The sequence below is a fragment of the Cydia splendana genome, chromosome 20, assembly GCF_910591565.1.
Source record: "Cydia splendana chromosome 20, ilCydSple1.2, whole genome shotgun sequence".
Lineage (NCBI taxonomy): Eukaryota > Metazoa > Arthropoda > Insecta > Lepidoptera > Tortricidae > Cydia > Cydia splendana.
Window position 1 is genome coordinate 7,268,996 of NC_085979.1, and position 26,996 is coordinate 7,295,991.

At 39.2% G+C, this 26,996-nt stretch overlaps 1 protein-coding gene across 6 annotated transcripts in view; it reads left to right on the forward strand.

Annotated features, from left to right (window-relative positions):
* The window catches only part of LOC134800721 (uncharacterized), a 94,489-nt gene that overhangs the window by 55,222 nt on the left and 12,271 nt on the right, over positions 1 to 26,996 (forward strand). For 5 of the 6 annotated variants that reach the window (XM_063773237.1, XM_063773238.1, XM_063773241.1 and 2 more), the window contains 6 exons: positions 13,591 to 13,740; positions 17,342 to 17,437; positions 20,249 to 20,359; positions 20,847 to 21,010; positions 21,518 to 21,716; positions 25,258 to 25,422. In XM_063773237.1, coding sequence (XP_063629307.1) covers positions 13,591 to 13,740; positions 17,342 to 17,437; positions 20,249 to 20,359; positions 20,847 to 21,010; positions 21,518 to 21,716; positions 25,258 to 25,422 — 885 coding nt within the window. The remainder of the gene's footprint in view (positions 1 to 13,590; positions 13,741 to 17,341; positions 17,438 to 20,248; positions 20,360 to 20,846; positions 21,011 to 21,517; positions 21,717 to 25,257; positions 25,423 to 26,996) is intronic. The other variant, XM_063773239.1, reaches the window with a different exon arrangement.

Sequence of the window (26,996 nt, forward strand, 5' to 3'; positions counted from 1 at the left end):
TTATCCTTATGATCTAAACAAAAAATTAAATAGGTAGGAAATTATCAGTTATACGTGTCAGATAGAGTTAGACCAAGAAAAGTCTGCAGCGATTTTGATAGCCCACGCAGTGCAAGTGTTATTTAAACGTCATAATTTCATAGAAGTTTGACGTTTAAAATAACGCTTGCACTGCGTGGGCTGTCAAAATCGCTGCAGACTTTTCTTGGTCTAACATTAATTGTCAGTCTTAAGGACAGTTTCGGAAATCAAAAATGTACTTAGTCTATAAGATACTTATCCTTATAATTTCTCCATCCTTCTCTAGTGACGTTTCGAAAAAAATAATTACAGGAAACACATTATACACGTAAAGACGTCTTTTGCTGTGAAAATATACAATATATGTATACATTATGGATTTATGGCTAGTTACAAGAAGTGCCTGTCTCGCTATATTTACTTAGCAATCCTTTGTCATTATTTATATACTTTACAGAATGCCTTAGGTTTGCTCAGTTATGGTATATATATAGACATACGAATAGACGTGTGAAGTAATATATTAATTATATTATATTGTATCATAGAGAAATATGTGTAATTTATATTTATGATAAACCTATGCGTGTGTTCATATTCATATAGTTATACTTTGAAAGTGTTAAATGTCAACTGAAATAGATGTCATATATAAAAGAAAAAGTGACGAAGCCCTCCAGTGGTGAAGGCCGGATTCGAACCGGCGTCTTTAGCAGTCTTTATATATAAAATAAATAATAAATAAATAAATATTATATAGTAGTGTGACTACTTAAAAAAACACAAATCATTTCAAAATATTTAATAAAATAAGTTGTTTTGATCCGTATACGTAGCGGCCCCCTTTTTTAAAATATCTTTCGCTAAATTTAAATAATCACGATTATTTAGCAGTGGCGCTGGTGTGCACGTTGATGGGCTCTTAAACCTAACTCGAACCTGACCATACGGCCTTCCAGGTCATTACCCTTTATGGGCACGACAAAAACAGGCTCTAGATTCGTCTAGTACTAAGGGCACCCGCACCGGTTGCACCCATTCACTGCCAGCCACCGTCCATAGTTAACCGACTGTATACCTTATTACTAAGACTTAAGGTTCATCGTGAATCAGTTGAGTTGCTTTTAGTACAACACAAATACAGTTTTATAGGTTCTTAATGGCAATGAAATAGAGTTCAATTTTGTATAATTTAACGAACAGTGAATTACGAAGTTAATTTTGCGTTTGAGAACGGTGTTGGTTTTAGTAAAAGTAGCGTTTCGAGCGGTATTTATAAGTTTGTCAAGACGCTGGTATTTTGTTATTGCGACACTGTATAAAGCGGGCCCTTGTGGGTTGATTCAAAGTGTGGAACATATGTTTTTAGATTATTAAATATTTATTTTTAATATACATATATCTACAAAAAAGAAGTGACTGCAAATCAGTGTGAAAAGCACTTTCTGGTCACCATCAGCTGATATTGAAGTGTATCAGCTGATGGGTACCATAACCGCACTAGTGCGGGGTGCGGGAAACAGCACTTTCCGTGCGTATGTCAAAAGTTTAAAGGGCCATATGTACTGTAAAACGTTGTACAGTCATCAGCAATAGTATCCTACACAACTAGGGCCGCAAAAATATATGACGCGCTCTTATTGCGCTCCAAATAGGGTTGCCAGATCGAAAGGCGCTATTATCGGGAAACAATACAAATTTTTCGGGATTTTGGGACATAAGTCGGGAAAAAAAACATTCAAATTAAAGTAATTGTATTAAAAACGGGCGACCTTAGCTCTGCGTCTAATTACCGGCCTATCTCATTAGGTACTATACTAGGTAAAATATTAGAGCGCCTCCTTCATCCTGAGCTGCTTAAGAATATTGAAATTGATGATGCACAGTTTGGTTTCCGTCCCGGTCTTTCGACAGATGCCGCCATATTTAGCTTAAAAAGCACCGTCAGTCACTACACGTCGCGCAAAACATCGATCTATGCGTGTTTGTTTTTTTTTTAGGCTAGAGTGTGGGGTCCGTCAAGGGGGGGTTACCTCTCCGGTCCTTTTTAACCTGTACGTGAATGGCCTGATTGAAGAGCTGAGGAGCACCAAAATCGGCTGTCATGTTTGAAAATGTTTGTGTAAATAACCTTAGTTACGCGGACGATATGGTGCTGCTCAGCCCTTCAATCAAGGGATTGAGGAGGCTACTTTCGGTCTGTGAGCATTATGGTAATGCACATGGACTGAAATATAATGTTTCCAAAACCGACATGATGGTGTTCGCGTCGGGTTCTGGGCCGGACAGCGTACCTCCGGTGTATTTAAATGGGTCGGAAATCAATGTTGTTAGGCGGTTCAAGTATTTGGGGCACTTGTTGACGGAACGGCTGCATGACGATGCTGACATTGAGCGCGAGCGGAGGGCCCTCGCCGTCAGAGGCAACATGCTCGCTCGGCGGTTTTCTAAATGCAGCAAGGATGTAAAAACCACACTCTTCAAGGCATACTGCTTAGGCATGTACACCTCCCAGTTGTGGATAACGTTCACGCAGAAGGCCATGAGCAGAATAAGAGTTCAGTACAATGACGCGTTCCGGGCTCTTATGCGGCTGCCGCGGTGCTGCAGCGCGTCGGGCATGTTCGCGGACGCGGGGGTCCCCGACTTTTTCGCGGTAACGAGATCCCGCGTTGCCTCGTTCTGGAGGAGACTGCGCCTTTCCGACAACAAAATACTTGTGGCTGTTTCTGACGATATAAGGAGTCCGGTGTTTAAGCGCTGAATTTCTGTTCACATGGACCAGAATAGAAAATGACTTGCACTTAAAATGTGCGATCTTGATTTATTTTAACATGAGTGGCACCCCTCTACAGTGTCAGTATAGTTTTAGTTTTTAAATTAGTTTTAATGCAATTTGTATATGGGTACTGCCTGAAATAAAAGCTTTTTTTTTTTTTTTTTTATTTAAAAACAACGATATTTTACATTATTGGCACTACGTCAGCTCGCTCGCTCGACGACAGTTCGGAGCTTGAAATTATATTGTTTTAAAACGTGAAGCTGTTTTTCGGGACAGTTTACACTTTGTCGGGAATCGGGAACACATGCTAAAAATCGGGAAAATCCCGCCAAATCCCGACCATCTGGCAACCCTAGCTCTAAATAAGAACGTGTCACATATTTTTGCGGCCCTAGTTGTGTAAGATACTATTGCTGATGACTGTACGATACACGTGCGAATAAGTAATTCGCAACTCTTGTCGATTTAAAACACTCCCTTCGGTCGTGTTTAAATATATCGTCACTTCGTTTCGAATTTCCTCTTTTCCGCACTTGTATAGTTCGCTTTTTTAGCATTAGAAGAAGGGAAGGTCTTGACAGGTCTTTTAATTGAAAAACGCTTTTTAAAAATCAGTAACTATTACTAATGAAAGCAGAAGAATATAAAGAGAAGATTAGGTTTATTTATTCATCAAAAATGTGAAATTATAAAAAAACAGAATGAGCAACAACAAAAAGATGGCGCTAGTGCAGAGTGGAGGTAGACGGGTTAGGTAGGACTGCACCGTCATTGAGACCGAGGAAATGCTGGATGGGTTTGAATTTGTGCCGTATCCCACGGATACACATGCTGGTGGCTCGTAATTATATAAATTATAATTAGAATATAAATGATCATATTAGATTCATAATTGTTACATATTTGCTGTGACTTATTTTTAAAACGTGTTTTTTAATTAAAGGACACATCAAGATTGTATACCATTTTTTTAATGATTAAAAAACGAACTATACCTAGGTATCGTAAACAACTATTATATTGCCAATATGCCACCGATGCGGTATCTAACATACCGAATAAAGTACGTAATTTTATTTGTTTCGATCTCATCGCCTAAATTAATATAGGTATTAACACATTGTATACCTCCAATAAACACATAGAACACGTTACTATATGTGGAAATGAGTATAAATAGTTAAATACGAGTACGTCATATCCCTTTTTAGTAGTAGTAGTAGTTTTTAGTAGGTGATAAGAGAAGAGTCGTAAAAGGTATGGGCTCCCATACATTCCACGACTCTCTTTCCGAACACAGACTCTATAACTACTGTAGATTGGTCTTTTAACTGCTTGTAAAATAAGGTAGGTGACATAGTGCACTGGTAAGTCAGTCAATTAAACTGGTAAAATAGCACTTGGACCGCGGACTGGACGCACGCGATCGATCGGCGGGGCGGCGAGCGGCAAATAAAGGCCATTCATACATCGGCCAAATGTATGAACGGCCTAGATTTGCCGTTCTTCGCGCCATCGGTCGCGTGCGTTCAGGCCCAGGGGCCCGTTTCTCAAAAGCTTGTAACTTGTAATACAAGCGGATGTCACTTTTTGACAGCTTTTGTTAGGAAGGGACTTCCACTTGAATTACAAGTTACAAGCTTTTGAGAAATGGGCCCTAGTCCGCGGCCTTTTGTGTGACGATGCGCTCGTCGTAAACGCTTCATAATGCTGTGTGCTGTGTATGTTTAGTTTATTAGAGAAATATCTAACATGCAAGTTAAATATCCAACTGTGTTTGTTTTCTTTTATCTTTACTTTGTTTACGTTTCGCATGAACACGGCACGATCATGTAGACGCAGCGTTTAAAATGGCTGACTGCGTTTTCTTAAAGGCGTTTTTCAGTCATCTTCTCGTCTAACGAAATGCACTTTGGTTTTCTGCAGATTTGTAACTATTGTAAGTCACGAGTACTTACAAAAGTGTTGGGCCATTAGTTGCCTGAAATAAAGATTTTCATTCATTCATTCATTAATTATACATGACTGAAACACCGCCCTGGCGGGTGTGAGACCCATTAATAGTCTGACGAAGAATCCGTCCCATAAAATATTAGGTACATTTCTCCCAAGCCGTGCCTTATTATCGCTTGTATTTCTCCAACTTCGCATATTACCTGCTAACGCCCCCGCTTCCTTATCACAAATCGCCCCGCTACCCGCCCTCACTAAACGCGCACCTCTCCCATTTCGCTTGTAATGTAAGTACATATTTCCACAACTTCGCACATTACTTACCCGCTAACGCCCCCGCTTCCTTATCACAAATCGCCCCGCTACCCGCTCTCACTAAACGCGCACTTCGCCATTTTCGCTTGTAATGTACATATTTCCACAACTTCGCAAATTACGCGCTAGCGTCTCCGCGTTAGGAACGCGGAGGCGCTGACTAGTAGGAAGATACCCTATTACGCGCTAGCGCCTCCGCGTTCCTTATCGCAAATCGCCTCGCTACCCGCCCTCACTAAACGCGCACCTCGCCAATTTCGCTTGTAATGTACATATTTCCACAACTTCGCAAACAGGGTATTATACTGTATTTAAAATAAATTATTTTACACCATCGACCAAAGCACCAGAAGCACTACCACCAGTTTTAACATTGACATATTCACTCACTTTTAAGTAACTTACTTTCTATGCATCTCGCTCGTACTCGCATATTAGTGCAAGCGAGATGTATAGAAAGTAATTTACGTAGACGCGAGTTAATCTGTCTATTTAATAAATCGAATAGAAATATAATAAAAACTTTTTACAAAAAAAAGCAAACCGACTTCAAAAAGGATGAAATAAAATATTATCCTTTTTGAAGTCTATGCGTTACCAACTGATATGTTTGAAGTCGGTGCCAAGCCAATTTTGAAGCATACCATGACTTTGGTGCAATTCGATAAGGATTTACCTACGTTGGATTGCCTTACACGACGACAATGAACGTACTTTCTGTAGGTACAGTCGACGTTAAAAATATGTTTACACTTTTCGCCTTATTACAAAGGAGTAAGGTGCAAAAGTGTAAACATATCATTGACGTCGACTGGACCTGAGAACACACCTCAGAACACACGATCAAACCTTCTTGGCGCAGTCCGTACCATGTTTGTCGGCACATTAGTGTAAATATAAATGCATTTTTTTGCCGTCGTATTTTTTAAAGAGCATTTCTTACTAATGCTCGAGTCTATAGCACGCAAGTGTGGGATTGGGACTGAGTTATTTCCCGTCCCTTATCCAGAGGACTACATTTCAAAATATAAAACAATTCAAGGAATTTACCTTCTTGCCAAATTTCACCTAAAGCGGTTCAGTTATTTAGCCATGAAAAGGCGACAAAGAGGCAGACAGAATTCTTTACACATTTATAATAGTTATTAGTACAGTTCTAATGGGATTTATAGCCATAAAGCTGATTATTTTTGTCTGGTATTGTTACTACTTGGCTTGGCACCGACTTCAAACATATCAGTTGGTAACGCATAGACTTCAAAAAGGATAATATTTTATTTCATCCTTTTTGAAGTCGGTTTGCTTTTTTTTGTAAAAAGTTTTTATTTTTCCATTTTTAGTTTTAACGCATTGTTAAGAGCGCGACGCATGAATGAAAAACAAGATCATGTTTAACACTAAATTCGTGTACCTATTACTTTAGTAAATAGTAATCAGGAATTTTCTCGAGTCCGTATGGGAAATTATAATTCCTGTCAACTAAATTCATCCGCCCGCCCCGCCACTGCCCAATCCCTCAGCCCCCCGATCACTCAACCTCACAGCACATCAACCCCTGATCCAGGAACCCCTCGATCCTGAACTAGCAACCATTCAACCGCCATTCCCCGACCCCTTAATCCCTGACCCCTTAACTCCTAACCCTAACCCCCGATCAGTAGCCTTACCAGCTTACCACGAGTTTGACATTGATATATTCGCTAGCATGTGTGTAACTTACTTCCTATGCATCTCGCTTGTACTAAACCTTAGTGTGAGCGAGATGCATAAAAAGTTACATTTAGATGCATAAGACGTTAGCGAATATGTCAATGTCAAACTCGTGGTAAGGCTACAGTTGCAGTACATCAAATTGGTGGTTTTCGGAAGCAAATGCTCGAGTTACTTTAGAAAACCCCGAAATTACTTATCACGTGCCTTTAAAAATTGAGGAGTTCCCTCAATTCCTCATGGATTCCATCATCAGACCAGAACCAAAAATAATACGGAAACACCTTGGAGGTAACTTCTTCCAAACAAAAAAAGAATTACTCAAATCGGATCACAGGTGCCGGAGTAATCGCTGAACATACTTACATTTAAAGAAATCATCATCATTATCATCAAAATAATAATCATCATCAGGTCTACTTCATCAAATTGGTGGTTTTCGGGAGAAAATGCTCGAGTTGCTTAAGAAAACGCACAAAACACCATGCATGTGCCTTTTAAAATTGAGGAGTTCCCTCAATTCCTCATGGATCCCATCATCAGAACAGAACCAAATTAAAATGGGACCAACTCGGAGGTAGCTCCTTTCAAACAAAAAAAGAATTACTCAAATCGGACTACGGATCTCGGAGTAATCGGTGAACGTACATAGAAAAAAAAAAAAAAAAAAAAAGATAGCCACAACCGAATACAGAACCTCCTCCTTCTATGAAATTGAAGTCGGTTAAAAAGTAGGTGAGTTGACTGTGACGTCACGATGTAATGTTTCATATAAATTCCATATTAGCAAATCATTTTGACAGCTCTAAAAAAGTAACTGATTTGACTAGTAGGAATTGTAGGAAAATACCCTATTACGCGCTAGCGCCTCCGCGTTCCTTATCGCAAATCGCCCCGCTACCCGTCCTCACTAAACGCGCACCTCGCCAATTCGGGCATCCGGCCGCTCTCGGCCTATCGGAAAACTGTAGTATTTCGCAACGGCTCGCGCGCAGACGCGTACCGAACGTTACATGCGACTACGAATTTGAAATTCTCGTTCCGATTTTCTTTTGATTAAAATTTAAAAGTTTAATTTTCGAGAGCACGTCACCGAACTTTACAGCGATTCCGAATTTGAAGTTTTCAGTTTTTTTTTTTCAATTCTTATTTTCACGAGCAGTTCGTTGGGTTTTTCTTTTTTAAATCGAGTATTGTTTTCGCGTATTCGAACGTTGGTTTACAAGAACTTTTTTTGAAAGTCTTATGCTGATTTTTTTTTCTGCGAACGGATTTCGGTGCTTTGGAAGTTAGGATGATCCCGTAAGATTTTTATATATTTTTTATGTGAGTGTTATCAACTAGGGATTTTTTAATTCAATCGACATTTTTGGATCGTTATATTTCTTCTTTGAGATGGCACGAATAGTGCACGATGTCCCATACATTTTGACTATTTTTTGTACTAATAATGCGTGATCTTCAATAATGTTCATCTGCATACCTACCTTTAAATATAATTTTATACTTACTACTTTACCTTTATCAATTTAATAATCTAATAAGAAAACATCTAAAAATAGAATCGTTGTAATTCTAAAATTCTATGTACGTACACGCTATATTACTCGTATTTATCCTATGTTACTTTTCTAAAATTAAGTTTTTTGGTATCAAAACTAGCCAAGACAAATCCTGAACTTTAATTACACCCCAAGCAAACTAGAACTTCGCACCCATATAGATCTCAATTCTTTTTCCGGCGAAGTCAACAACGTTCTTAATATTGAACTTGGCTCTCATTTCACATTTATGTTTTTGATGGGATATCATTACTTTTTGAACGGAAATTATTAGTATTTATATCGAAACTAAAATTTATTTTTGATATTACAAAATCGTTAGGCACTTAGTATACACACACTGTTTTTTGGAAAATTTTATAAATCGTAAAAAATATACTGTTACTTTATCACAGTTTCGTAACCACACAATTAACAAGCTGGATGCCAAATTTCAACTTGCTAGGTCATCTGGAAGTGGGTTAGGTTTTTGATGATAGGTCAGTACGTAGGTACGTGAGTCGGTCAGAAAACTCCCAATTTTTAGATGTTTGTATCTTAACAACCGGTTGAGCTATATTCATGAAATTTGAGGTTCTAGTTAGCCTTAAGAGTCTTAATAAAAGAACCAAATTTCATATGTTTATGTTTAATAGATTATGAGTTACGCAGGTGTTAAAAATGGCTCCAAATGGTTCGTGTAATATAACACACGGCCGCTGCGTCGCCAGTTCTTTTTTATTTTGAACTTGGCTTCGCGTGTCTAGATCTGAAAATAGAATCGTTGTAATTCTAAAATTCTATATACGCCAAATTATCATAATAGTCGAATTAAACTTTGTTTTTACTTTTTAATTTGTTACTTTACCTTATGGAAATTTTTCATGTTTGTTTTTTGAACTAGTCACTTATTTTCAACTTGTAAATACCTCAATGATAACCCTACCTACGACTATGCTAAGTTTTTTACAGTACATATGGTGCTACTTTACCGCACTAGTGCGATAATTAGTCCTATGTCCAAAAATTATAGGGCCACATGTATTGTAAAACGTTGTAATACACGTGCGAATTGGTAATTCGGAACTCGTGTCGATTTAAAACACTACCTTCGGTCGTGTTTTAATTTATTGCCACTCGTTGCGAGTATCCTACTTTTCGCACTTGTATTGTAATATACTATTACAGTACATATGGTCCTATTTTCCCGCACTAGTGCGTAAAATAGCACTTTTCGTGCGTATGTCAAAAGTTTAAAGGGCCATATGTACTGTAAAACGTTGTACGATACACGAGCGAATAGGTAATTCGCAACTCGGTGTCGATTTAAAACACTCCCTTCGGTCGTGTTTTAATTTATCGCCAGCGCCACTCGTTTCGAATTTCCTCTTTTCCGCACTTGTATCGTAAATAACTATTATTAGTCCTCTACATAGAATGAATGAGGCCAATGAAGACGATATGCCTGTTTTAACTTATCATAACATATTATGTACCAGTGTATAAGTACTTCCAAATTTTATTTAGGTTCTCTATGTTATTTACATAGCATCGCAGTGTTGATCGTAAATAGTTCTTTTTTTTCCCATTTTAAAAACTAGTCTAATATAAATAGATTTTAGTACCTCTTTAAACAAAATATCTTGTAATTTTTACGCTGCGGCTTTGTAAAAATAATTCCAGTAAAAAAAATCCAATTACATATATCGAATACCGAAAAAAAACCCTTTTCAATTCGATATTTACTAAATCCTGAATAGTACGACTAGTGTTTTAGGGTTGTTATACCAATTCGAAAAAGGGCTTTTTCTTCTCTGATTTGAGGGATCAAAGTGGCACTTTTCTGTTCTAGGACATTTTATTGCTAGCATAAAATATTAACACAATGAAATATGAAAATAGTATGCCCATAATCGATTACAATTGTGTCGCTTAACTTCGAACTCGGGTAAATCCATCGACCATCTCAGCAAATATCTACCTTTTCTTAATACCAAAATCGCATAATCTGACAGATGGATTTACCCGAGTTTGAAGTTAAGCGACTCAGTTTCTTTATAAGCGAATGGTCTGGATGCACATTAATACACTTACATTGTGCACTAAGGCTAAGGTATAGGATTTATAGGCTGTATCCTGTTACAGATTCGACGAATTTAAGCATGTGCTTGTCAATATTGTAAACATAAATAGTAGTATGTAAATAACCTACAGTGTATGTATTTGTAAACAGATGATACACCTTCGATGATTTTGATGACTCACACTGTGTTGTTTACTGTTATTTATTTATCATTTAACTTAACAATTTACATTAGAATGATAATCATATTAACATGAAAGGTCCTAAACTTTTTTAGGGTTCCGTACCCTAAGGGTAAAAACGGGACTCTATTACTAAGACTCCGCTGTCCGTCCGTCTGTCTGACACCAGGGGGACAATTTTTGAATTTCGATCGCTCGATTTCGTCACTCGAAAATCGGTGGAAACAGCGATATGTTAATTTTTGAAATACGAGCGATACAAATTGGGAATCGAGTGTTAACCACTCGATTTCAATTTTATTAGTAGAATTGAAATGCCTAGTAGTGATGGAGATATTACTGAACTAACTTCACGAACTCGAGTGGCCGAATTTCATAAATTGGCCCCCAGGCTGTATCTCATGAACCGTGATATCTAAGCAGTTGAAATTTTCACAGATGCATTTCTGTTGTCGCTATAACAACAAAGACTTAAAAACAGAATATAATAAATATTTAATTGCGATTAACGAAAAAAAAATAATTTTTTTTTTTGCGTAATTGTACCCTTCGTGCGCGAGTCCGACTCGCACTTGGCCGGTTTTTTGGTTTTACATATACATAGTAGGACGATAACAATGTAACTTAAGGTTGAAACACAAATCGTCACTACTTTGAAAAAATATCGTATCTCGCACTGCTACTCAAAGTTAAAACGCAGTAACTCTGTATGCATCCCATACATAGTTACCACATATTTATTTTGTTTGACAGGACAAGATACGAGTTTTTTTTCAAAGTAGTCACGAAATGTGTGTCTGACCGTATGTGACGTATACAGTACGTGTTTAATTTTATCTACAGGTGATCATGTTGTCTACTTGATAAGGAGGGTTAAATGTGTAGGTCATACTGAGCTAATTTTAAAGTATGCAGCCAACCTCGAAATAGCGAAAAGATAATCTGCCGTACCATAGAAAACATTGACATAATAAATAAATCAATAGATATTAAAGGACACTCTTACACAAATTGACTTAAAGTCCCACGGTAAGCTCAATAAGGCTTGTGTTGTGGGTACTCAGACATCGATAAATATAATACTTATACAAATACTTAAATACATAGACAACATCCAAACCATCCATAACTCTGGAACAAATATTTGTGATGAACACATAAATAAATGCCCTTACCAGGATTCGAACCCGGGACCTCCTGCTTCGTACGCAGGGTCACTGCCAACTATTAGGCTAGGAGGCCGTTAGGAAGAAATATTGCAACTATGTGCGGTATCTGTGTATTTTGTACGTTCCACAGAATTCTAGTAGGTTCTTACAAAATTATACAGTTAGCCTGTTAATTCGTTTAACAATTTGAATAATAACTAAGTAGTCTAAGTAGGTCACACAATTGCCAGATTTGACCTAGCAAGGTCGTAATACTTGTAATGTAATCAATGCGATTAAACATCGGCTTTATACTCTAAGAGTCTAAGGGCCACTTGCACCATCCCACTAACCCGGGGTTAACCGGTTAAACCGTTAACCCAGTGTCAAATTGTACTGGTAACCATGGTAACTCCAGGTTTATCCGGTTAACCCCGGGGTTAGTGAATGGTGCAAGTGGCCCTAAGCTGATGGCTAAAATTCCAATAAATATGTAAAAGTTCTTATCTGTTTATAGTTACGTGAGGTAATTTAAAGTTTGTACGGAACCCTCGGTGCGCGAGTTAAACGTACTCGCAAATGACCGGTTTTTTTGACATTCGCGAGTTTTTTGAGATTCGAGAAATAATCACGAACATAGGTTTATAACGAACTTTAAAAAAAATGTAACAGTTTATGCACAAAAGCTAAAAATATGAAAATTACCTTTAAAAATGCGCAATTTCATTTTTGAGGGAGATGTTATTCGTTGATCCAGCACGTCTCTTTTCATCTCTGCCTCATTTTAAAGGAAATCCTTACCTACGATAGACCTACAAGTATATATACCTAAGATTATTCCATTAATTACTACCTGGGAGACCGAGCTTTGTTCTGAAAACATATAAAAACTTAAAAATGCGCGTTTTCCCAGAGATAAGACCTATATAGCTAGATCGATTTATCTCCCCCGAAAACCCACATATAGCAAGTTTCATCGAAATCGTTAGAGCCGTTTCCGAGATCTCCGAAATATATATACATATAAATAAATAAATATACAAGAATTGCTCGTTTAATGGTATTAGATATTTATCCGCGGAGATTTCTAACGCCAAAAAACGATAAACATGCGATAATCTAATATTATACGAGTGCACTTGAACTGTACTGCATCAATTACTGCGATTTCTACTTCTCAAGGTCCGTGGAAACATCTTTAAAGTTGAATGTTAATGATTATTCAGTCAACACGTGTTTGTTCGTAATTATAATTACTCAGATTAGTGTAACAGTAACCTAAAACACTTATCGGTGGCCGCGATGCGAATGTAAACCATTGGCTTTGCATATCTTAATTTGCACTTTTAGATGTAGCTTAGTATGATAGTTCTGACCGTTGTGAATAGTATCTATTTCACACACATGTATTATGAAATCATCTACGTCAGACTTTTTTTGATGACATAAATAATTTAAAATTTTAAGTTAAAATGGGACTGCTGGTCATGTCTGCCGAATGCCGGACGACTTGTGGGCCAAGTTAACCACAGTGTGGAAGCTCCGCGAGTCTAACCGGGGAGCCGGCAGGCCTCGTGGGCCTCGTGAGCCTGGCGGGATAACTTGCACTCCTTCTTGAGAGGCTGGCCAGATATAGCACTAAACAGAGACGAGTGGAAGAAGAGGGGGGAGGCCTTTGCCCAGCAGTGGGACACAGTGGGCTCTGAATAAATAATTAAGAAATTGTACTGTACCCTACGTTCCTCACCATGAGCTTTACGCGGCCTTAAACTCTAGCGACTGCGTCAACTCAAAGGTTGAACGGTACCTATGTTAGATTTGACAGATGAATAACACCAACATTCTTTGCCCCCAGGTGTTCCACCTCCGCGATATCCGCTGGGAGCGGCCCCGGTTCCTGTCCAAGTCGTTCCTGGCGTTCGTGACCTTCAACCTGATCAGCTACTCGCTGCTGGCGGCCGAGGTCGTCACCACCAACGTTGCCGACACCACTGCTAAAGAGAAAGTAAGTCATATACCCGCGATAACCGCTGGGAGCGGCCCCGGTTAGTCCAAGTCGTTCCTGGCGTTCGTGACCTTCAACCTGTTCAGCTACTCGCTGCTGGCGGCCGAGGTCGTCACCACCAACGTTGCCGACACCACTGCTAAAGAGAAAGTAAGTCATATACCCGCGATATCTGCTGAGACATGGTTCGAGTAAATAGTAATATGCCGTCGGCTAAAGTCGCAAGTCATATTCCATAATAGAAGTAGCCGATTTTAGCTAAAGTCGAATACTGCTTAGCTCCTTGCGGCGATGCGGCGATTGCTCCAGCGAAGCGGAGAAGAGATGTGTAGAATCAAATATCAATGCTATTGGTTGATTCTTCTCATCTCCGCTCGTCTCCGCCTTCCGGCAGCCTTAACCCCTTGAGATTTGTGACTTAGCCGAACATGTGTCGTACTACGGTCAGACTTCTTTTGAGTTCCAAAATTGAGTTTCTACATCGCACTATGTTTTGTTTCATGAATTTTACATCACAAGAACAGGGTAGAGTCTGTGCGGAAAGAGAAGAGTCGTGAAATGTATGGGCTCCCTTAAATTCCACAACTCTTCTCTTTCCGCACAGACTCTAGGTAAGGTCTAGGTATGGTAAGGTCGACTAGGGTACCTAAATTCAACTATGGGGTTATTGCATGTATTTGTGTTCTTGTTTTCCACTTGAATTACAAGAGCTCCTGTCATCTAGTAATAAAAGCCTGAGCTACTTTGAAATAAAACGTAACACAGGGGGCGTTCGAGCCTATCACATTCGAGAAATAAATTGTTGACGCAATATTAATCTTATAGTTGCATTTATCCCGGTTGACCTTACCCCACTTGTAATAAACTTAACACCCTTTTGCCAAAGTTCACCGAGATACATTTTGGTGCTATGTTTAAATTGAATGTGCCTTAAACTTTTTAGATAGAGTAGTTTAAGATCCTAACTTGTAGGTATGTGAGTATTGTGACTCTTATATTCTTTGTTAAGTAAATGTAAGTGTATCGCTCTGTCGGTTCAACCCAGACGAAATTGCTTTACAAGGAGCAAAAAGTTTTACCAAGAATTCATGCTGCGGGATAATTTTATTTTTTATTGTTATGACGGTACTGTTTGGAATTTGAATAAAAAAATAACAATCGCCTTCGGACCATAAAGTAATTGGCAGATACGATAACGGTGCATACTGCTATTAAATACAGAAGTTACTGGCCATTCAAAACAAAGCATAGACTATTAAAGGAATTTAAAATTTACACTAATGGGATTATTAATAACGCTAAATAAATAATTGTGTTTTATTGACAATTGTATAAATGTTATGTCTGTACACTATTAGGACATTTATTCAAGCATTAACTTAAGTATATTCGTACTCTCATCTCAGTGCACTTGTACCAACAAAAGTTGATTCATTGATTATGATCAGGGCTCGTACTTTTAGTGCGCACGACGTAAAAGTTACATCATTTTGCGCACAGGATGATGTATGTGGTAAATTAAGTTCTACGAAACTTGTTACTGGTACGATTACTTATTTAATAAATTTGTGTTAGTAACAATACTAAACTTCCTATGCATCTGATGATGTATAGAAAATATGTTACGCAGACGTTGGCGAATATGTCAGTTTCACAATGTTAAGGCAGTCGTGGTAAGGGTACTGAGTATGATTAACTTATACACCGTGTTTTTATTGAATTCCGTTAACTTCGGGGTATAGTTAAGTCCGTTTATAAGAACTAAATGGCATAGTTAATTTTCAAAAAAAAAAAATTTTTTTTGTTTTCTTTTTTGTTTTTTTTTTGTTTAAAAAGTAATTAAATGTAGCATATAGCGTTGTTGTAACACGGGCATTACATTTAACTCAACCAAACAATTGAAATCTGTGACATATCAATGTCATTTCGTACATCAATCGACCGATATTGTACTTAAGTTTAGTAGCAAATGTATGAACTCATTCTAAACACTAATCAATATGTAAGCCGGCCCTAAGGCAAGTGTACACGCTTGTAGAGGCCTTATAGGAAAAAAATAAATTATGGATTATCTCCGAAATGGACTTAATTAGAACATGTCTTAGAGACGAGTCTTTGAGAAAGTTACTTGATTTAAGCTCAGGAATGCACCCTTGAAATTAACGGAAATAAAAAAAAAACACGGTGTAGATAATTATCTTCTCATTCAAAAAACATTTTTGCGAAAATAATTATGACTACATACGGTTTGATTTGATGCAACCATACCTAAAATAGTCTGCATACATATTTGTAATAAATAAATCAGTTTCATTTTTATCGCTCTACATGTTTTGTTTATGGTATTTTGCTGTTCAACTTGGCACTCGAATACATCGTCCGAAAATTGCTTATGTATGATGGGAATGTAGAGTCGAAAGGAAAACATAAGATCATTGGATATGCTGATAACTTGAGGTTATTGGTTCAAAACAAGTCAGGATCTAGAGGTCATGGGTGGTAGAGCAAAAAAGAGAGAATTTTTGTTTATTATATATTGAACTAGCGACCCGCCCCGGCTTCGCACGGGTTACCAAATTATACACCTAAACCTTCCTCAAGAATCACTCTATTGATAGGTGAAAACCGTTTGAATATCCGTTCAGTAGTTTTTGAGTTTATCACGAACATACAAACACACAAACCGACAGACGCGGCGGGGGGACTTTATTTTATAAGGTGTAGTGATTGTACAGTGCTTTAGTTTATAACTGTTATGCTGTATATAACTTTTTGGTATTTTTATTGTGGGACGTACCACATTATTACAATCTATAAAGAATCTACAGGGTGATTCAGGAGACGTGAGCAGGACTAACACTGCGCATATCGTTAATTATAAGCAACTGTTTCTTATCAGTATTAGTGAGGTTAACGTTAATTTTCTAGTCGTGTTGAAAAAAAAAAAAATTTTTTTACGACATGCATGGTCACCCTAAAATTAGAATACTAAACTACCTATATTCTGTGTCAAATTGAATGTCATCACTGTCATCACGGTCTGGTTACTGGTTACTTTTGAAAACTCGTATCTCACTCAAGTTTGACAGTTTATTATCTTCGTAATCAAAATGCCATTACGGTTAAAGAGGTTTTATGTTTATTAATTAGGTCCTGTAGGGTGACCATGATTGTTGTGAATTAAATTTGCTCTCACTAAAAAGTTAAAAAAATAGGAAAAAGTGTGGTTGTTTCTCCTAAATACGACGGTGATCGATCAATTATCAGTTACTGAGTGTGCAGGATTAGTCCTGCTCACGTCTCATGAATCATCCTGTATATACCTAGATCAATTAGATAATCCATCTTAGAGGTGGTCAAAGGTTATAAACCTTAGAATGCAGATGTCGATAGTGACGTTGTCACAGTTGCAATGACAAAATTCGCGTTGATTGACGGATGGTCAGCTGGCAGAATTGGTAACGCATTGGACCGGCAATCGTGGTCGAATCCTACGTTGGCCAGTTGATCATCGTTGATATTTTCATTGTGATTGACATCTGTATTTATAAATAATAAATAAATCAATATAGAAGCATACTGAGCGTCTGTTTGTCCGCAGAGCTTCTACCAGCACGTGTTCAACGGCTGTTACGCGGTGCTCCTCTTCATCGTGGTCACCTTCTTCCTCATCTACGGCGTCGAAGTCTATTTCAAGGTAAATCATTTTTTATAAACAGTTTTATTTAGCTTGACCCCTTCTTTGTACATATATGTGCTTCAAATCTTGCAATCGATTTTTCGATCACTTCTACTTAACCGATTTCGATGAACTTTTTTAATACAACTTTGGCGGCAATTGTTTATAGGTTCGGGAATTTTTCTGTTATTTCTATTCATAAATACGAGCCTTTTCAATCCTAATGGGCAATAGGCGAAAAAAGCCCCGTAATCTAGCCATCTCGTTTTTAGGGTTCCGTACCCAAAGGGTAAAAACGGGACCCTATTACTAAGACTCCACTGTCCGTCCGTCCGTCCGTCTGTCTGTCTGTCACCAGGCTGTATCTCATGAACCGTGATAGCTAGGCAGTTGAAAATTTCACAGATGATGTATTTCTGTTGCCGCTATAACAACAAATACTAAAAACAGCACATAATAAATATTTAAAGGGGCCCACTGATTAACAGTTCGCCGGACGGACGGTATCGGCCTGTCAGTTAGAACAAAATGTTGACAGTTCCAAACAACTGACAGGCCGATACCGTCCGGCGGACTGTTAATCAGTGGGCTCCCATATAACAAATGTGATTTTTTTGCCGTTTTTTGCGTAATGGTACGGAACCCTTCGTGCGCGAATCTAACTCGCACTTGGCCGGTTTTTAATATTTTGTTTTGTTTAAGTGATCAAATGTTTATTAATCATTTTCATTGGAAGGCTTTTAACAATATATGACACTACCATGTATTGATGAGTCAAGGCCCAAAGGCAATCAAGCTAGACAGTTTTACCGAAACCGCACACAATGGGACATTACGGTGGTAGATAGGTGCTCATAACCACCTCTTAAGGGAACGGTATTGACATTGAAATGATGATAGTCGATTGTTCGTGGTTAATGTTTATATGTTACGCAGAAATTATCCTCTAATCTTCCTTGTTTTTTAATCATTCGCGGCACTTGATGCTGAAATATTCTTTATCTACACACATATCATAAACTCTCTATGATGCCTTCAAAATCCGTAAATAATGGCCCACATTACGATAAACTGTTTTGTTACAGCAAATTTCTTATCTGTGAAAATGTGGTAATAGCTTCATTACTATATCAAAATCGATTTGGTAATGATTTCATTCAATTTTCAAATTTCGAACATCTCTGAAAAAAAAAGCAATTTGATTTGACCCCTATTCTAATATCAGTCGAGATGACGTTTTATTCGAAATCAAATGTCAATTGCATACAATATTGACAAATCTCGCTTGTAAGTTGGTATCGGATGATATGGTAATCGACCCCGACTCTAGTTTGTCTCTGAATTAAAAAAAAACTACGGATGCGTGACATGCGTGAAAAAAGTTTTCATTTGCCGCCATTTGACGTACAGTTTATCTTTTAATTAGTTTGTAGTAAAAAATAATTTGTGTTGTTGTTTTTAAAGTAACTATAACAAAAGTTTCGTGTAAAATGTGCGATAAAGATATTTCGGAGACGCCATCTCATATCCGCGAGTTCCGCCAGAGAGGAAAGTGCCCCAATGTCGGTTGTAATATGAGGTTAGTGAATATATCATAGAAAGTTTATAATATGTGTGTAGATAAAGCAGTGTATGTAACTGTACATAATGAGGCATTAAAACACTCGTGTGATACTATTATGAAACTCATTTCATTCGTTTCATAAACCCACACTCGTATTTTAATGCCTTTCATTATGGAGCAGTCACATAAACTACTATTACCTATTATACTTCTAAATTCAGTCTATAAATAAGGACCGCGCGCGTCGGAGGGTGTGCCATCTTGTGGCCTTAATCGGAAACATATGTACACATGTACATTGCCAAAGCAAGTGCTACCATCTACCGTTCTCGTCGGTACGTTTCCTTGTGCATAGTAGGTTCTGCCATATTCTGGGCTACATCGGAAGTATAAACGACACAGTTACGCCTCGCGCCAAAAATCTGACGGCTCCTATGCTGCCCCCTATAGTTCATGCACGGGGCCTATAGTACGAAGTTCAATAAAATATACTTGTGTATGAAGGAACTCTTACTAATAACTATGTACAGTCAGCAGCAGAAGTTGCTAAGCGTGTTAGGAGTTCAAAATGATCTTGACGCAACTGTTTTGTTACGAGAATAAGAGCGTGTCAAGGTAATTTACTAATTTTGAACACCTCGCCCGCTTAGCAACTTCTGCTGCTGACTGTACTCTCTTGTTTGTTATATCTCAAAATAAGTTCTCAAGCGGATTCACAGGTTTGTGTAGGTATTTTGGTGTAGCGTAGCCAGCGTAGGTATACGCAGCGGTGTAGAGCGTCGAGGGATACTGCTCCCGGCGAGTTTTTTAAATCATTTATTAAATCTTTATTGCACAAAAGAAAACTTATCGGACTTACAGCCAAAAGGCATTATCTGCAGAAGCAGAGAGTTTGTGATGTACCATATTTGTACAAAATAACCAGTATCAGGAGCAATCCCTAGTCCTGAGCTGGCGAATGCGCTAACGCGTCATTCGCAATCCGTATGCGATGAGAACATTGAGAACGTGCTTACGAACTGCTTACATGCATTTCGTAGTACTATTTAAGCTTGCGTGTTTTACACGAGCGTCGCCATTCGCCAGATCTGGACAGACCTTAACCTGGCCACGACATTGCGCGACTGGCTTCAGCTAAGGCGAAAACCATAGGTGGGAACGAAAAGTCCGATCGCTGTGCCTCGCTCCAACCTATGGTTGTCGCCTTAGCCGAAGCCAGTGGCCAGGCCGTTATGCTATTGGTAATACGAAAATTGTCTGTGCAGCTTCGCGGCGAATTCCTCAAGGAGACGAAGGTGTGCACAGTGATACAGCCGCGTCCGGGAACGTCATCCGCGGCAGATGATGACGCGCAAGCCACGCTCGTCACCAAGCAGGTAACGATATCTATGTGTCTTTGAAATACCCTTCTGTTTTCTGACTGACGCGCTACAAGCCGGTGTAAGCACAATAATAGTTCTACCGTACAGAAAGGACACTTCCTACAAAACTGAAGTTTGACACTGATTCAGGGACGAATCATGCTGTTCCTTTCTAATGTATGTATCCCTTTTGGCTATTTTGGGTTGTCAAAATTCAAGTCATTATCCTTATCTGTGGTCGCGCATGCAATGGGACGTCAAGTTGTGTCAACCCTAATAATTGCCCGGAAAGCCGAACGGAGCCGAGAGTGCCCGAAAGGAGGAATGTTACTGCTATATCCCAGCTTTCTACTGCTTGAGTAAAAGATACACACTGATAATTTCGAAAGACGTACACTAAATATGAAGCTTAATTTTCTCACTAAACCAATTTCTTAGACTTGTTTCGTGCACCACATTTCACGATCGCCTGTTTTTTTTTTTAATTAAGTTTATCCAACAGGGCGTCCAAACGGACATGTCTCGCGGCGGCGCAGTCGATCCCCGCTCGGTGGACCACTCCCAACTCCACCAATCCAGGGTCGGGCTCGTCAGCCAGGCTTTGATGCTGATCCTCATTGCTGGGTTCCTCGCGTCGGAGACGCTCAGCGAGCTGTGGAAGACCAAGTAAGTTGACCACTCCCAACTCCAACCCCGGGTCGGAGTCAGCTAGGCTTTGATGCTGATGTTCATAGCAGGGTTTCTCGCCTCAAGACTCGACTCGAAGACCAAGTAAGTATACCATTCCTAACTAAGGGTTGTCGTCAGCCAGGCTGTGATGCTAACCCTCATAGCTGGCTGTGGAAGAGAGTTGTAGAAGACCGAGTCCAAAGTTTTGTCTTTTGTCAGTTTACACAATGTAGGTCAAACAAGACCACTGCCAGTTCCGCCTATCCAGGGTACTGGTCAGCCAGACTTTGATGCTTTTCATTGTGGGATTCCTGGATTTGGAGATATTCCGCAAGTTGTATAAGAACCGTTCCCAAACTACATTAATGCATATTCTGGTCTCTCAGGTTTTGATGTTCTACAACGCGGTTTTCCTTGCCAGAAACGCTTAGAGCTTTGCTTAGTTTGTGACTAGATCAGTCTGTTTAAAACTGTCCCCAAATATTAATTTTGTCTTGCTTTCAGAGTCCCAGTGGTGTCCCGCAACTGGCACGACCTTGTGTTCCGCCTCGCCGAGATCGGGGTCGCGCTATGGTTCCCCTGCGTCCTGTGGAACTCCATGGCACCCGAGCGACTCTGGCTGCTGAACCCTCGGCGCCTGCTGGCGCGCCAGCTCGACGATGCCAAGCTGCAGGAGTTGTTGCAGCATCACCAGGACGCTAAGGTAATGTCTAACCCTGCCTTCCTCCCCTTACCCCAAGTAGAACCACGGGGATTGGCGGTTAACGTGGCCACACTACGTCTATGCCTACTTCCCATGCCACTCTTCGAGTGTGTGGCCGGGGTATAAGGTACTGTCTCTCCTCCTTCCCCCCTTCGTCCCTCCCCCAAGCTTCAGACAGCCAAAGACCAATGAGACGCTAAGGTACCTTAACTTATACGTGGGGAGGTTCATGGCATAATGACAAATAAAATTCCCATTAAGGTTGGTAACTGTCAAAGGTTTTTAGATAGTAATCAGTAGCTATGCGGGCAAGCCACTATTAGGCAGTGGCGGATTTGAAGTCTTTGCCGCCCTAGGCCCCAGGCCCTGTAGCCGCCCCTTTCTCAGCACCCATCACATTGACTACATTTTGAGTTATTTCTTGTTTATGATCAGCGAATTTTTCGTCACAATTTGCCGCACCTAATATCTTGCCGCCCTAGGCCCGGGCCTATTTGGCCTTAGGGCAAATCCGCCACTACCACTAGGAGTTCAAAATGATATGCGAAGATCATTCTGAACAGCTTGCCCGCATAGTAACTTCTGCTGCTAACTGTACCTACGTACATAATTTGCATAAAGTATGCGTGAAGAAAACATGAAGCAACGACATATATAAAGTGGGCAGAATGTCTTCAATCGAGATTATCTTGGTCAAGGCAATAATTCTCTTAACTGCAAAACTAACTAACTAACAGGAAATATCGCACTGACCTGGCTGATAGCATTAAAGTGATAAATAATCGTTCATTTGGCGCGTATGAATACGGCTGTTTACTGTCAATACTGTTATCTTCTGTTGACAAGATCTGTCAACGCTTGCACTGTTTAGGGTGAAAGGTCTTGGTGAAATGTTATCGGGATGTGTTATTTTTATTATGTTCTAAATAACGTTGTCAAAATTGTTATCGTGACAACAGTTTGTTCCGATTTGTTCCAATCCGAGTTTTACATATTAGATCTGTTTCAAAAAAGGTACTGACCTGTCAGCGTCAAAAGTGACGATTCTGGTTGAAGAAATGTCACTTTTGACATTGACAGATCAGTATCATATTAACAATAACTCGAATTGCCCTGAATGTTAAATAAAAAAACCAAGCAAATATCTAATCGTTAGGTAACTGTAGTTTTCAGAGAAAAGGGGAAGATAACCTTATGGTTGGAAAAAAGTATCGCACGGTGTACAGAGTTACTGTTTTGACCAAATTTTTATAGTTGCCTGATTGTAACGCGAAGTTTATTGAGATTTTAGTGTGTACGTCGCTTTCAGATATATCGTAACGGCCAAGTTGCCTACACATATCTGCACAAGTCTCTAAATATAGTCGACCATGTTCAGATAATTTTGAGCATCTGAGCGGATCTATTATCATTCGTACAACTGTTTAGCGTTGTTAAGTTATACAAATATTTAATATGACGAATTATTCCTACTGATAACTAATGTAAAATATGATTGTAATGTTTATTTCTTCATAATGTCTGCGTACTCTAGACATACATAATATTGTAATATTCAAAATATTATTACCACCAACGGTAAGTGTTTATACAATAGTTGATTCAGAGACCGTTAATCCTAACGGGTTGGTTGAGTAATTTAGTCATAAATCATAATACGGCAATTTTCACATCCATTTAAATAAGTGACTGTGTAGTGAATGGCACTATTTTATTTACTATTTCCTTTTTTCGGAAATAAGTTAGGCCAGTGAATATAGTAAAAATAATATTTGTTCATTCATTGAAAAAACAAGTATGTCATTTGCACTCCATGAACTTGGCTTTCTTTCAAAGAATTAGTTTTTTAACATACTTAAGTAATTTGTTGACTCTTACATTGAACTAAAGGTCTGTTCTTTTTGTTGTTGTCTGCCTTTATTGTCTCCAATTTGGAGTATCTGGACACCACCCAGACGTGTTTTGTTTTTTAATGTTTTTTTAGGTGAAAGGTTAGTATGTACGTCCGTTTTTTCGAATGTCGGTGAAAGGGTTCGTCCGTTTTTTTATGTACGTAAAAGGTCCGTTCGTTTTCGCTTTTGGGTCGTCGAAGTCTTCAGCTCAAAATGCTTTCTGTTCTTGTTTGAGGTTTTGTCTAAATCAAGCCGCTATATCAATGTTTTATTTATTTCAATGATTGATTTGTATCTATTGACTACTATATCGTTCTTAAACAGTTCAAAATTACATCCATCAAACTTTGTTTTTACCTAAAGAAATTCATCCGATAATGGCATAAATTTCTTATCAACTAATCATAGAAAAGCCATAAAGTTTTTATGTTTTAAAACGACTCCATGCTGTTTTTTGAGATAGTATGTTTTACGTTTAAAAAATTGTATTTAAACGATGATTTTTTTCCCAGTTGTATTAATCTTTTCTACAGTCATCATTGGTATTGGAAGTTACAAAGGCACGGCCATTTTGTAAGGCACCGCCATTTTGTAAGGCATCGCCTTTTTGTAAGGCATCGCCTTTTTGTAAGGCACCGCCATTTTGTAATGCACCGCGGCCATTTTGTCTTAGTCTAACCTCAAAATGTCTCCTCAGTGGATAATAAGCGCGCATATCAGCGAGCTGTCATGGCGACAGAAGGCGCGGCTGATCTCGTACGTGATTGGCTACTGGCGTTGGGCGTTATGCAGAGTGTTGCTAACTTCGTTGTTGCATCGTCGCTGTGAGGTGTTGCCGTTGCCTTGGAGGAGTTTGGTGAGTTTCGGAACGTTAGGCCGGTGGTTCTTAACTTTTCATGTTGTTTCTTGTGATGTATTAGGGAAACTGATATTTAAACTAATTTTGTCAAAGCAAAAACATTAGGTGCGTAAATTGGCGAGCGAGTTGAAAGTGAGGCGAGGTCGCCTCGCTTTCAACTCGCTTGCAAATCGCTAGTGTGTTAGGGCTCTTAGACCTAACGTAATTAATATAATATAGTTAAATGAAGTTAAGGTCTGTTACTAGATCTCAAATGATGCAAATTAAAATGCTTTAAATCTGGAAACACTATTAAGAGTCGATTCTTATACGAAAATATAACTTTTAAGGGGTTTTATAAGTATACTCTGTATATTTAGGTATTTAAATAAAAGTAAACAAAATCTACACTCAAATGGCTCCTTAAGCCATTTGAGGGTAGATCAAAACATTACACGATCAAATAATGTAGGTTAAAGTCAGGTCGTACAGTGACAGATTCAGGCGGTTTTGTATTTGGTTGGTTAACCAATAAATGTTATAACTACCCGAAAATGTACAAATTGTTTGTTTACTTTTATTTAAATACCTAAAGGTACAGACTATAGGTATATATATACCACTAGAAAGTAATTTTAACCTAATAACTGAGTTATTTTAAAACGTTACCATTAATTTTATTTTTTAATAAGTTTCTTTTAACTGCTAAAAACAAATTAACAATGTACAAATTCCTTCGTTTCTAATGACGCCTGCACTGATACTACTACGATGAGACACAAAATCATAATAACTTCTTTCTCATTCACAGCAGTCAGACGTCGAGACAGACTCGCTGGTGGGCAGCGTCGGTTCCGCGCGCGACTGCTGGATTTGCTACGACAGCTCCCGACCGGAGCCCCTCATCCACCCCTGCCGCTGCACCGGCGACGTGTCCGCCGTGCACCACGACTGCCTCAGCCGGTGGCTAGCAGAGGTAACACCCCCCTCACCCCCCCACTGCTGGATTTGCTACGACAGCTCCCGGCCCGAGCCCCTCATCCACCCCTGCCGCTGCACCGGCGACGTGTCCGCCAGTCGCGTGCACAGAGATTTGGGACTGGGTAGGCAAAATTATATCAGAAAACCGGGCAAGTGCGAGTCGGACTCGCGCACGAAGGGTTCCGTACCATAATGCAAAAAAAGGCAAAAAAAAACGGTCACCCATCCAAGTACTGACCCCGCCCTACGTTGCTTAACTTCGGTCAAAAATCACGTTTGTTGTATGGGAGCCCCACTTAAATCTTTATTTTATTCTGTTTTTAGTGTTTGTTGTTATAGCGGCAACAGAAATACATCTGTGAAAATTTCAACTGTCTAGCTATCACGGTTCGTGAGATACAGCCTGATGACAGACGGACGGACGGAAGGACAGCAGAGTCTTAGTAATAGAGTCCCGTTTTACCCTTTGGATACGGATCCTTAAAAAATGAGAGCTACTAACTCACCAAAAAAATTGCGTGATGGTTTTCATTTTGTTGTCAAGTCTTTTCAATTACTTACTTCTTTTTTTGGCTAAACGAAAGCTTCGAAAACGCATCATTTTTAATAGTTTGCACACACACACACCCACCACAACTTTCACAGTTAAATTATCCATTTTTTCACTAATCGCACTTTATAATTTCCGGCAACTGTTAACTGTTATCTCATAAACTCACCAAAACAAACAAACAATGGCGACCGAATAAAAAATGAAAATAAACTTAACCAAATACTGTAAACGAATAAAAAAATAGTCTCGTATTTGCACTAAATTACCATAGCAAATGCTACTTTTTAAAATAGTCACATAAACATCGGAACTATTCGGAAACTTTCGGGCGTCATTCGTTTAGGTTTGGTACGAAAGACACTGCCTATTGCGTCTAAATGTGTGCGTTACTTGTATAATTGTGTGCTCGTACTTATAGGAAGGCCCACTACACTGTAACCGCGTAACGACGAAGGCACACATAGAAAGATTTAGACGGAAATGTTTTCTGTCTTTGCCGTGCAAGGCACGTAGCGGCGCTAGTGCCGCGTGGTGTAAACTTCGTCGCGTAGAATTATTATAGATGATGACTTGATGACAAAGCTTAACCGGTAGATGGAGCGCTTATTAATTTTTAGAATGTTTTAAGTTATATCGATTACTGATAGTACGATCAAGTATAAATTAAATGAAGTAGTTTAAGAGGATAGACATCGGAATTATAGTAGGGTAGGCAGTGCCTTTTTGCCTTTATGAAGTGCACGCCACTGGTGTCCGCCGTGCACCACGAGTGCCTCAGCCGGTGGCTAGCAGAGGTAACACCCCCCTCACCCCCCCCCCCCCCACTGCTGGATTTGCTACGACAGCTCCCGGCCCGAGCCCCTCATCCACCCCTGCCGCTGCACCGGCGACGTGTCCGCCGTGCACCACGAGTGCCTCAGCCGATGGCTAGCAGAGGTAACACCTAGGGTTTGCAATATCGGACGGTTTCCAATTCCGGAACTGATTTTCGATATTGGGTCCCAATTCCGGAATTC